Source organism: Pogona vitticeps, chromosome 7 (genome assembly GCF_051106095.1).
Source record: "Pogona vitticeps strain Pit_001003342236 chromosome 7, PviZW2.1, whole genome shotgun sequence".
Classification (NCBI taxonomy): Eukaryota; Metazoa; Chordata; class Lepidosauria; order Squamata; family Agamidae; genus Pogona; species Pogona vitticeps.
Genome location: NC_135789.1, coordinates 15,693,523 through 15,706,281, shown reverse-complemented (window position 1 = coordinate 15,706,281; position 12,759 = coordinate 15,693,523). Strand labels below are relative to the sequence as shown.

At 51.5% G+C, this 12,759-nt stretch overlaps 1 protein-coding gene across 3 annotated transcripts in view; it reads right to left on the bottom strand.

The window, feature by feature from the left end:
- The window catches only part of DOT1L (DOT1 like histone lysine methyltransferase), a 48,533-nt gene that overhangs the window by 6,971 nt on the left and 28,803 nt on the right, over positions 1-12,759 (bottom strand). For all 3 annotated transcript variants that reach the window (XM_072978060.2, XM_072978061.2, XM_072978062.2), the window contains 12 exons: positions 12,052-12,143; positions 11,807-11,908; positions 10,668-10,805; positions 10,148-10,273; positions 9,504-9,997; positions 7,578-7,689; positions 6,022-6,168; positions 4,843-4,960; positions 4,070-4,680; positions 2,623-2,828; positions 1,904-1,968; positions 403-1,356 (listed from right to left, as the gene is read on the bottom strand). In XM_072978060.2, coding sequence (XP_072834161.2) covers positions 403-1,356; positions 1,904-1,968; positions 2,623-2,828; positions 4,070-4,680; positions 4,843-4,960; positions 6,022-6,168; positions 7,578-7,689; positions 9,504-9,997; positions 10,148-10,273; positions 10,668-10,805; positions 11,807-11,908; positions 12,052-12,143 — 3,165 coding nt within the window. The remainder of the gene's footprint in view (positions 1-402; positions 1,357-1,903; positions 1,969-2,622; positions 2,829-4,069; positions 4,681-4,842; positions 4,961-6,021; positions 6,169-7,577; positions 7,690-9,503; positions 9,998-10,147; positions 10,274-10,667; positions 10,806-11,806; positions 11,909-12,051; positions 12,144-12,759) is intronic.

The window sequence follows — 12,759 nt, the reverse complement described above, 5'->3', positions numbered from 1 at the left end:
AGCCCCCTCGGGGTCCCGTCTCGGGAGGAGACGGCAGGAATGAAGGGAAGATTCCCTTGGGAACTGGGTCTTATCCCCCCCAACACGAAACCTTCAAGGGGGGGGTCTGAGCAGGCAAACCACCGAGGAAGAGATTGGCTTCTAAGAGACCTCCGGGCGACCCTAGCCCAGCGCTTCCCAACCTTGGGTCCCTGGGTGTTAGCCAGGACTTCTGGGCAGTGGAGGCCACGAGACAAGTGGGACCGAGAGAAAGCCAATACATCCATACATTTTGGGGTGGTCTATTTGGCCTGCAAAGGGTTCCCGGGCCAGAAGGCTGGCTCCCTGCAGATCTACCCTCAGCGCCCCCCTGAGAAGGAACCCAGACGCCCCCGCCCATCCCCCCAGCACACACCAGCCTACCTCCAACAGTTCCACCGGTCACCCCCGGCGAGAAGCTCCCCATGGCGTGCGAGTTGGTCTGCCGGGTGGCCGCCGAGGAGACGTGGACCAGGCCAGCAGCGGGCATGGCGTTGAACAAGGACTGCAGTACCGAGGCGTTGGCAGCCACAGGACCCAGAGGGAACTGGGAGCCGGCGGCGGCCAGCGAGTTCAAGAAGGGGTGGTGGCCAGCTGCGGGGCCGGAGGACGAGACCGCCACTGGCGCCCCCCCAGAGGGAGGCCCGGCAAGGCTTTTGCCGCTGAGGAGGCTCCCGGCGGGGGACGTGGTGGCGGCGATGAAGAGGTTCTGCCCGTTTTTGGGCTCCATGTCCCGCTCGCGTCCTTTGGCAACCCGGCCGTTGTGCAGCAGCACCTTGTCGGGAAGGACCCCCAGCTCAGCCGGCTCCTTGCTTTTCGGCCCCGGCCAGTTCATCTCGTCCCCTTTCCCGGCCCCCAGGGCCTCTAGCTGCCGCTTGCTCAAGAAGCGATTAGCTTCAGAGACGCCCGAGGCCTCCTTGTTCCGCTTCACCAGGAAGCCCAGCGAGGAGCCCCCGGCTGACGAGACCGCCGCCTCAGCGGCTTTATGAGGGAGCGAAGCACCATCGAGAAAGCTGTGTAAACTGATGTCGGCCGACAGCCCGCCGTTGTAGGCGAATCCGTTCACAACGCTGGGGTTTAGGCCGAGCCCGTCGGGGCCAAGCGCAGGGCCAGCCGCGTGTTTCCGGAGGTGAGCTTTGGCCTCGGGGGGCAGGCCATCCTCCGTCGATGGCCGGAATGCAAACAGGGAGTTTTGGCTCAGAGAGGAGGAAGCGGAGACTGGCAGAGGGCCGTCCATCGTTTTGGTCAGGTTGAGATCCGAGATGGGAGAGAAAGTAGATTTCCACTTGCTGCCATTGATGTTCTCGCTGGCTGGTTTCCTCCCTGCTAAACCGAGGCCTGCCGTTGCCATCAGAAAAAAGAGAGAGAGAAAGAGAGAGAGAGAGAAAACAATTTAGAATGGGCTTTTCTCCACCCACTGCTCCCTCCTCTTGCGGTCCCAGAAGAAAGAACGTCTGACGAGCGGCAGGACTACATAGACCCTTGAGGAGTTCGCACCCGGGTCCGAGTCCCCCGGGCAAAGGACAAAGAGGCGTTTGGAAATGTGAAGCCTCCAGAAGTGCAAATGTTTCCACTCAGTAGGGATGAGGTGGGTAAGCATTGGTTGGGCTCCGAGAGTTAAGAGAGTCAAGCTGCAACAGAGGAACCTCCGGCCTGGTGCTTTTTGAACTACAGCACCCATCCTCCTCACCCAGAAAGGAGGACAGGAGTTGGGAGTCCACACCTTTTTGAAGGCCAATGTTTTTTTTTAATCTGCCCCCAATTTGAAGGCAATCGCTGTAAGGCCTAGGACAACGAAAAACCTCTTGCCCCAGAAGACACCCCCGGGTAAACCAGTTCCCCCTTCAACTTTCTGAGCACAGAGGTAAACAGGGATGGAACTTACTGTTTTCTATTGACTTCTGTGGGGATTTGCTGTCCAGCGAGATTGTTGCAATCTTCCTCTCAATCCTAGGATGGAAGAAAGCCAGGGAGAAGAACTTAATTCATTTACTGAAGCTACCAATTAGCTTCCCCGCCTCAGTCATGTCCGAGGGGCTGCAGAAAGAAAGCCACATCAAAGTAAAGAAATTCTGTAAATTAAAAAAAAAGTAATAACAGGAAGAACCAACAAGAGGGCTCCCTCTGGCACTCATGCAGAAGGCTCGATCTGCAGCACTTCCCTTCGGCCGTTTTAATTCCTTTTAGCTCTCTGAGAAACGAACGAGGGAAAAACAACCCAAAGCAAAAGGAAAGTGTGTTGCTTCTAGGCCACCCCAGGGTGCTCAAAGCACTTTCTGGGCAGCTTACAGTTTTATTATGCAGGGGGGGGGACACACGCACCAGTGACCTGGGTACTCATTTTACCAAACTTGGAAGGACAAAAGGCTGAGTTGACCTCGAGCCAGCTACCTGAGTCTGTCGGGATAAAACTCAACTCATGAGCAGAGGCTTGACTGCAGTGCTGCAGTTTAAGCACAAAAGTACAGGAGGCAACTTTAAGGCCGCCTCAGCGTGCGTGCTGACGGATCGCTGCTCACTTCTTTAGGTTCGTTCTGATCCTCCGAGGGGTCTGCAACGCTTCTAATTTTGTCCTGTGGGAGTCAGCCCGCCGCCTCGGCTCACCTGGAGCTGTTGTGGTCGTCCTCCGAGCACGGCTCCTCGTCAGACGTGAGTGGGGAGTAATGGATGCCGTTGGTGTGGGCGAGAGGCTTTTCCTTCTTCAAGACCGGCGGCTGGTCGTTGTCCTGGTACGGAACCGGGGAATTCTTCAAGGAGTTTTCGGGAGACGAAATGGCAGTGATTTCTAGAGGTTGGTTGATGTTACTGACCTGGAAAAAAAAAATAAGAGAGAGAAATGGTTGAGAGTCACAGAGGTGGAAAGAGAGGAGGAGGGAAAGTTCTGGCTGTTTCATGGGGGGGGGTGAGAACAGACCAAGGGAACTTACATCCTTTCAGATCAGGACAGACTACAACTCCCATCACAGCTGGGGATGATCGGAGTCATGGTCTACCTCCACTTACAGGACTGTGAGTTTCCTATTCTTTTACAGTAGGGCTCCCGTATCTGCGGGGGCCAGTTCCAAGCTATCCAGTAGTTGCTGAAAACCATGGATAATAGCAAACACTATACAGTACATAGCATGGTAAATTTAAAATAATTAACATATATAACCACAACTGGCCACTAGAGGGAGCCAGAGACCACGCTATGTATTCTTCAACAGCAAAAATACATACGTAACATGGTCTCTGGCTCTCTCTAGTGGCTAGTTCTCATAAATACATCCTGAAAATACCTATTTCTATTTTTTTTTTCTTTTAATATTTTTAGATCACAGACGACTGTAATTGTGGAGGACGATCCCACGGATACCGTGTGTATGTGTTTGTGTGTGTGTGTGTGTCTTTCTGTACTCTAGCAGGAAAGAGCGTGTTGGGATCCAAGATTACGCCAACCAAAATCTGTGTTCTAGGATATGGGAAATTAAAAATAAAATAAAATAAAATCTGGAGGCTGGAAGTAGAGCTCAGAGGTTCCAAGAGGCAAACAATGCTGTTACCTGGAACGAGTTACTTTCTTATAAGGAGGGTGTGGTGCATCATGTTTCTAAAGTGAAGGAAAGAACAGGATTGAAAACAAAAGTAGTCACAACGGCCCAGGGGTGATATTCTTGGCCTCGTGGGTGATACATCTAGTCAGTCACGCAAGTTACTTCTAAAAGTGCCCAATTTAGCGTCCAATGGAGGGGAATTATTCTTGATTTTCAACATGGCAGAAGCACCAAAGGGAAAGAGGTCGGAGAGAGCTGTCGCCTGGCTCTCAGGAGGGGGTGTCATTTCCACAGCCCTGTCGGCTCCCAGGTGGCATCTGCCCCTTAAGAGATGCCAGGGAAGCTCCCAGAACGGGTCCTGCAGCACAGAGTTTTGGCCCATTCTGAGTGGTCAGCCTTTCAAATTAAAAACAAAACCCTGGTCGCCCTCAGAAACGCTCGCTCGCCATAGGTGACTGAGCTGTTTTAAGTCACCCAGGCCTCCCAAACCGACCCCAGCTGAGCTCCTTCACTCTCACCATGGAACTGATGTTCAGGGGAGATCCCGAGGGCTGCCCAAAGAGCCCGGCCACCGTGGGCAACGACTTGCGTTTCGGGGACACCCCGGAGTTCACGCTCGGGGCTCCCGTGGAGGAGCGCTTCCGCCGGCCACGTTTCTTCCCCTCGTGGGGGTAGCTCTGGCCACATTCCATCCGGATGCTGGCCGTCAGCGGGCTGTGCTTATTGGAGGGGGAATGCTTGATGGTTCCTGTGGCAGGGGAGATGGTGAAGATGATCCTGCGCTTGCCCTCGCTTTCCGGGTCGGAAAAGGCCGGGTCGGGCTGGGATTCGCCTCGGGCGCCTTCGGCGAACATCTTCTGCGCCTCCACGTACTGGAGCACCCCTCCTGGGCCCTGGGAGACCCCGTTCAGCCTGGGGCTGGCAGAGTGCTGGGGGGCCGGCGAGTTTTGCCCGGAAGTTCGTGAAGAGGGCATCCCGAGCAACAAAGGGTGCTGAGGAGTGGAGCTCCGGGACCCGGAGGAATTGAACAAGCTCCCCGAGCTGGACACGTCCTCCAGGGCGCTCTGGTCATGGCTAAGCTGGGCGGGGCTGTTCGGGAGAGTCCCGTTGAGGGACACATAAGAAAAACCTGCGTTAAAAGGCAGAGGAGAGGAAATCCGTGAGTTCATCGCCGGCGTCTTTAGAACACGGTTGGCTCGGCCTTCCTCTACGCTCACACCCGCTGGGTGCCAAGGATCTTCAAGCCAGTGGGCATTGAAGGGGAAGAACGGACAGAAGGGCAGAGACTTACCTGAGGTAGCCAAAGTCAGTGGCTTGTTGCCAGTGGCATTATGAGAACTAGCACCAAACTGTTTTTCAAGCGTGGAGAAAGAGTCTCTGTTCTGGTGGACCGGGCTCGGTGTGCTTCTCTAGAGGAAGGAGGGAAATGGAAAAGCTGAACGTGCTGGGCAATACAGCCTGGACTTTGAAGCGCTCAAGGCAGAGAGAGCAGACCGCCGACAGAGAAGCAAACGCAAAAGGTTAGACTGCGCCTTCCTGGAAAGAAAAACTGAAAGGCGCTCCTACAGAGGAGGGGCAGGATCTGGTCTCGATCCTCCCGGAGGGCCGGACACATCAGAATGGGCTCAAGAGACAGGAAGCCAGGTTTGCGGCAAATATCAGGAAAAACTTCTTAAGAGTTAGAGCAGTACGACAAGGGGACCCATGACCTTGGGAGGCGGTGAGCGCTCCAGCCTTCAAGAGAAAACCAGACAACCGTCTTCTCAGATCTGCTTTGATTTGGATCCCTGCCCTGAGCAGAGGGTTGGACTCGATGGCCTTAGAGGCCCCCCTTCCCACTCCTGGACGTGCAAAAAAATAAAGCAATTTTTGCTGGACGTTCCCTTCCACTTTTGTTTTGGTGGGTTTGTGCAGGGAAGGTGTGACTTTGATTGATTGGTCTGATTTCTATATGGCCCATCTGGCCAAGGGCCACTCTGGCTTACAACAAAACACACAACAGCATAACTAAAGTACCAGTTTGACAGAGCTCCCCCGCTAAGAAACAAAATCGTAAAACACAGAAAATACAGTATCCTCAAGGTGCACTGAAATGTGATCCTACAAAAACGTTTAGAACGCCGGAATTATTCAAATAAAAAGTTATGCCAACTGAGAGGAGGCCCCAGATATAACGTTTTGGAAGTCCTGCCTGAACGGCAGGGTTTTTAAGTGACTTTTTAAAACAAAATTGACAGTGAAGGGGCCAGATGAACTGGAGGTTTGTTTTGTCCCCAAAGCATCGCTCTTAGAGATATCCCATTAGCAAAAATGACATTTTCTGTATGTGTGGATTACAACATACAGGGTTTTTTATACACCCTATCCGACCCCTTCTAAAGGTGGGAATGCTGCTTGGACTCCCACTGGGGTTCAAAAAGACCGGGGGGGGGGGAATAAGAGAGGGGGGGAATAAGAGACCCTTACTCACCACCTTCTCAACACGACTAGGCAGGACTACACTGGCCAGTGGGATACTGACGGGGAGCTTATTCGGCTGGACCGTGCTGAGGGGGATGCTGATAGGAAGGCTGGTGATGGTCTCCCCGTGATTCGTGGGCGTCCTCGCACGCAAGGCCTGGGGGGGGGGACACAAAGGAAGCCCAGAGAGTCCCACATTGGTGGCTTTCACCTCTGTAAAGAGAACCCCATGCGCCCGCCACCCCCAGGACTGTGGCCAAGGCTCCGAGCCTCCTTCGAGGGCCCCGCCGGCCCCTGGTAAATGTTGTGAAGTCAAGAGCGCCTGTGGCATCAACACACACACACACACACACACACACACACACACACACACACAGAGAGAGAGAGAGAATTCAAAGTTCTGATCAAAGTCCGAAGAGGGGCCTTGTTCCTTGTCCCTCGCTCACGGGGCGAAGGGCTTAGCTGTACATTCACTTCTTTCCATGCCAGCTTTCTCCCACAATACAAGCACTCATGCCAGGATCTCGGAGGGCGGGGGACTTTTACCCCTCACAGAGCTGAAGCTGGGGGTGCCGCTGTCTTAAGGCGGCGCAGATCATGGGCTCAACCTTACAGCAGGCATCGCGCCCAGTGGCTTCAGCAGCTTCAAACCCACACGTGGTTAAAAGCCCACAAGGAAAGGGGGTGGCAAGCGGATGGGGGGAACCCAGGGTTGCAGGATTGAAACGCCATTAAAGCGTTATGGCGTAAAAACAGTCACAGAAGTGAAACCAATTTTAAACTGCAACATAAGGAAACTGTATGTGTGTGTGTGTGTGATTAAACCCCATCACTTTACCTGGAGGGAGAAGCAGTTTTTTTCCTATAGTGCAGAAGGTAATGCTTCCTCCCATCCCTTCTTCAGTGGCCCATTTGGACCGCCAAAGACTCTTGCCCATCAATGAAAGAGAAGCAGGCTAAGGAGAACCTAGCATTGTATTTGCGAAGGCTTTCACGGCCGGGATCTAATGGTTGTTGTGGGTTTTTCGGTCTCTTTGGCCGTGTTCGGAAGGTTGTTCATCCTAACGTTTCACCAGTCTCTGTGGCCGGCATCTTCAGAGGATAGCACTCTGTGCTCTAGTGTAGTTGGCTTGGGAGTGCAGTATTAATGGCTGTGAGATAGGCTTTTGTCTTTTCACCCATCTACAGAAAAAGACAAAAGCCTATCTCACAGCCATTAATACTGCACTCCCAAGCCAACTACACCAGAGCACAGAGTGCTGTCCTCTGAAGATGCCGGTCACAGAGACTGGCGAAACGTTAGGAAGAACAACCTTCCGAACACGGCCAAAGAGCCCGAAAAACCCACAACAACCAGAACCTAGCATCTTGGGGCAGGGAGTTCCACAAGCTAGAAACAGCCCTCCCCAAAAGCCCCACCTTCAGAGTATATCTCCTCAAAGATTTGAAAACTTGAGGGGGTGGTGGTGGTCTTTCAGAAATGCAGGACGTTTCCCACCTGGCCCAATGGATCGTCGGCTAACAAGGCCATCCCACCCCAAGAAGTGCACCCGATGTCTTCCTTACTTTCTCGGTGACGGCCGGAGAAGCCGGCCGGTTTTCTAGTGGGCTCATCTTGACGCCGTTCGGGATGGCTGGGCTGGGAAAGATCAGTCCGTTCTCTTTCAATGGCTCGGTTCTGGAAAAATAAAAACACAAGAATGTAATGTACCGTAAGCAGGTTCGATATTAGCCTTAGGCTGTTCTTCTTCTGGCAATACAAACGATGACTCGGAATTGTTAATAAAATAAATTTTATTAATACAACTGTTTGTTTTTTCTTTGTTAAACTCTACAGAATTATGTAGCGTTAACTGGGGTGGAGAACTTTCCCAAAACCATAACAAGGATTTTTCATTATTTAGGTCTTTCAGTAATATATTTTTGCCACTTTCTCCTCCTTGGTCGGTGGTCTCAAGACCCCGTTGCGGACCGCACACAGTGTTCCACAACAAGGATGGCAGGCCCATTCTCCCTCTCTTCTCCATAGCTGGATCCATTTGGTGTACCAACTGCTCGGGACCCCGACCCTTGGGGTACACCAAGACTGTCCATTCTTCTGGACTCAGGCCAGCTATTATAGGTCTCACTTTTCCTCTTGCTGAAGTTCCTCCTCCCTCTTCAACTTCACTAGTCGCGGTTCTTTTCAAGGGAACGGAAAAGACTTATACTCCTTTATGAGATTTCTCTGTTATAGCTTCTTTAATCACGGTTATTTTCTGTTTCGCTTCCCCACTCCTTCTTCTCTCCTGCCTCAGCCGTTTCTAACTGCTCTAACCATTCCTTCCTCTCGTGAGTTTTTCTGTCTCGAGCCCCTTCTACCTCCATCGCGCAACATTCTTCCTCCTCTCCAGCTCGTGCCTCTGTCTTTTGCTTTTTCCCTTGATCTGCTTCTATATCCCTTGCTTGTTCTATTATCTGTTTTATTCTAGGTGTCTGAGGGGACGGCTCACTCTCTGGCATTTCCTTTGTCTCCTCCTCACACGTACGGTAACACAAAAACGGACCGAGCCCTCAGCGTTCTCCCTGCTGTCAGAAAGCCTTGAGGATGATGGCACCGCCTCTTCCAGGCACATTTTCACGTAGGGTTTCATCTCTGGAGAGGAACACCTCTTTGGGATGAGTCCCAGCATGGCTTGCGCCACATTTCCCGATCCTCATCCTTCCTTCCTTGCTGGAAACCACCGGCAAGGTTTCAAAACTTTATCTTATTTTCTTTTCCTTTTGAAAGGCACCGGCAAAAAATATCAGCTCCAGCTTTTGTAACCGTAGCTCGGTAACACCCAGTCTTTAAGAAGGTGCTGACAAATTGGAGTAAGTCCAGAGGAGGGCAAGAAGGAGGATCAGGAGGCTGGAAACCAAGCCCTATAAGGAGGGAAGACTGAAAAGAATTGGCCTCTTCAGCCTCCAGAAAAGATTGAAGGAAGATCTGATCGCACTTTTCAAATACATAAAAGAGGAGGGGCAGGATCTGCTCTTGACCATCCCAGAGGGCAGGACATGTCAGAATGGGCTTAAGCGACAAGAAGCCAGATTTTGGTTGAATATCATAGAAAAACTTCCTTTTAGAATGGTACAATGATGCAACCCACACACTCAGGAAGTGGGCGAGCACTCCAGCGCTAGAGGCCTTTCAAGGCAAAAATTGGACCACCCTCTGTCGAATCTGCTCGGATTTGGGTTTCCTGCCTTGAGTAGAGGAGGCTGGACCCGAGGGACTTAGAGGTCCCCCCCTTTCCAACCCCATGATTCTAGGATCCTGCGAACCTCTTGATACAGCAATAACAAGGAATTTCATTTCTATCAATATCAACAGGAGTGATTTGCCAATCCTTTCTCTCCTTTTTCCTCACAGTGACGGGGATCACAGCCGGCATCTTTCTCTCTTGATGGCCAGATGCCGACAAAGCATGCTCTTCTTCCACCCCCCCGACCCTGTGCACCCCCACTCACCTTGGGTGGTTCTCATGGGCCGCTGCTTTCCCTCCCCCGCCGCCGACATGGTCCTGATTCAGATGCCTCCGCAGGGCGATTTTAGCCGGGGAAAACCGGGTATAATCCGGCAGGGATAAACTCAACCCTTTGTCGGGCTTCTGCCTGCAGCTGTGGTTTGGGGTGCAAGGGATGATCTCCTGCTCCAGCTGGGAAGCCGGGTACTGGGGGGTGCTCTGCTTGGAGGCGGGTCGCCCGAGGGCGTGGTGGATCTCGTAAGGGGTGGCATGCCCGTTCATGGAGAGCTCAGGGCTCATGCCGTTGAGCTGAGGCGTGGGGAACTTGGGGCCCTCCAGCTCCAGGTGGAAAAGGCCGTGATCGGCCTCCGGCCCACGGCTCAGGTGGCTTTTCTGGCGGGGCGCCGGCGCTGGCGGCGATTCGTCCGGCAGCATGCAGGATTTCAGCTGGAGCAGCTCCTGCTGCCGTTGGCTTTTCTCAAGCTCCACGATGCTGATCTTTAGAAAGGTTTAAGAAAAAATATACGCGGGTGTGATTAAACGCCACCGTTTTCATCGGGAAAAACAAGCAGTTCAAAGGGAGGGAGGGAAGGGAAGAAAGAAAGAAAGGACAGGGATGTGCTTCAGCCACTCCGAACCCTTCTCTACCTGCAATTCTAAGCAATGCTTCTGTTTCTCAGAAATCTGGCTTTTCAGTGCTTGCTTTTCTTTCACCAGATTCTCCAGGGAAAGGGTCGACCACTCCAACTTTAGCTCTTCACATCGGGCCTTCAGCTAAAAAAGTGGCGGGGGCGAGAGAGCAGGAAAAAGGAGAGGAAAAAAGAGAGTCAGGAAAGAGTTATCAACTGGGAAAATATACAGCTTAGTTTCCTTTAAAAAAAGTTGTACTCCTGCACATCGTTAAAAGTAACCGGGTACATTTAATTGGCTGACCATATGAAGCTGCAAATCGGGTTGCAATATTGAAGCTATAACAACCCGCAAGAATGCGTCTTTACATTTCAAATTCATGATTTAAAAAATCAACTCGATTTAAACCAAATCCACCCTGTGGCATATACACATATTGGAGAAATAAAATAATGTCACCAGGTCAGGAACAGCAACAAGAATTAACACGCCGCCACCCTTTTCCCTCCGGCTGGTCCGCCCTTTTGAGATCACCCACCAGCTGTAAGCTCTGGTTCCTGAGTTCGCCGTTGTCTTTCTCAAGCTGCTTGGTCTGTTCCTTCAGCCGCTGGTTGTGCGCCGAGATCTCTTTCTGAGCCTGGATGAGGTCGTTGTAAGTCAGGGCCTTCACGCCCAGCTAGGGGGGAAGAGAAGGGGGAAGGTGAATTAGACCCCCATGGCTATTCTGGGGGATAAACAAGATGATGTGTCTGATGCATTTTTAAAAAAATCACTTCCACGCTGGAACAAAGATTTGGATCGCAACAGATCTTTGCTAACGGACTAAAAAGTTACAAACGAGGCGAGCATTTGAGATATCCAAATCTCTCTATGGGAGAAGGGTTGTGTAATACTGGGGGTTAAGACAGACAACCCAAAAGATAACGCCAGATGGGAGAGCCACTGCTCTTGAAACCCAGGCTACCACCAAAGCCGCAGAGTTCTGTGTGACACAGAAATGTCGAGCACTCCATCATGTAGACAAAAGTCTGGCTTGCCCAGTCCCACCCCCCCCACCCCCCAAATTGATCCAGTGCCTTGAGCAGGAGACACAAACTTCTCAGAAAGGGAAAACATGGAGCAAGAGTGATGTCTTTAATGTCACCAAAAACATGGGGACTGCTTTTCAATATCACACGAGGCTAAAAAAATAATGATAATCAATGACAGCTGAATGACTGGTGAAGTTAAGATGCTTCGCTTCCAGCCACTAAGTGGGATAGTGGCTGGAAGCGATGGATCTTCCTCCTGTCTCTCGCCTGCCCTTTTCCCGTGAAGGACGCTTCCAATTTCAATCTGGGTTGCTTTGGGTTTGGATGGGGCTCCCCAGTGGGGGACTTGCCCCAGAGGACGCCAATCCCATCAGGCTTGATTCCTCTCTTTGGGTGAGGGTGTGAGTTTGAACTCCCTCAGTGGCTGGAGTTGGGAACAAGTTGCTGTTTCTTCCAGACTCTGAGATTTAGGAGTCGAGTTTGAAGGAAGAAAGTTTTCTCCACTGTACTCATAAGCCAGCAGGACGGGGACCGGTCTGTGTCGCCTTCTAGCCTTTCAACCCACTGAGGATTCTCTCTCTCACACACACACACACGTGCTCGCGCGCACACACACACATACACAGAGCCCAGCCTTCTCTTGTACCTCATCTAGTTTCTGCTGGAAGAGTCGCTTGATTTCTTCTTTCTGGGCCTGACAGTGAGAAAACAACTGTTGCGCCTTCCCCAGCAGCTGAGTATTCTTCTCCTAGGGGAGAAAAAAAAGTGTTTGTGTGAGTGTGAGAGACAGAGAATTCAAAACAATGCTGTGAAAAGCAAAGAAGTCATCACTTATGGGTCTGAATCCGAATAGCCCAAGGGAGGGAGGAAGGGAGGAAGGAAGGGGTCTACCTTTTCCTGTTCCAGTAACTGCTGAAGGTTTGCTTTGTACTGAGGAGTCTTCATGTAGGCCATAAACTGCATGTACTGGATCTTGAAAGAGTCTGTAAGGTTGGCATGAGAGAGAGACATCAGCCCTGCATCTCACCCCCTAGACAACTTCAGCAACAACAGGGGTGAGGAGCTGATTTCTAGCTAGTGAAAGTAAGACATACACAAACATACATCATCCACTATTCTGAGCCGGGGAGAAAAAGATACTTATGAGCTGGGAAGTTTCTTCCAGCAGGTTCCCTACTTTGCACCCTCCCCTTGACGGCAAGGTCGTGCGTGCCCTAGACGGTGTGTGGGGTTCCCTTAGCTTGAGCGATTGCCAGGAAGCGCTTTACATTAAAAACATCTGCCATTTTCAACCCCCTCCCCTCAACCCTCAGGACACAAAACCTCCAGGACATCTTTGAAGGCGAATTTAATATCTGGGGATGAAACAGCCCCCACCTGTGTTTGACAGAGACAGAATGGGGGCAAAGAAAGACATATCTTTGCCTAAATGGCAATAAAGGACCTTGCAGCATACAGGAGGACCCTCGTATTCGTGGGACCGATATCCACAGGTCCACTAATCTGGGGTCTGAAAATATTAAAAATATTAAAAGAAAAAAAACCTAGAAATATGTATTTTCATGATGAATTTGTTAGAACTGACCACTGGAGGGTCAT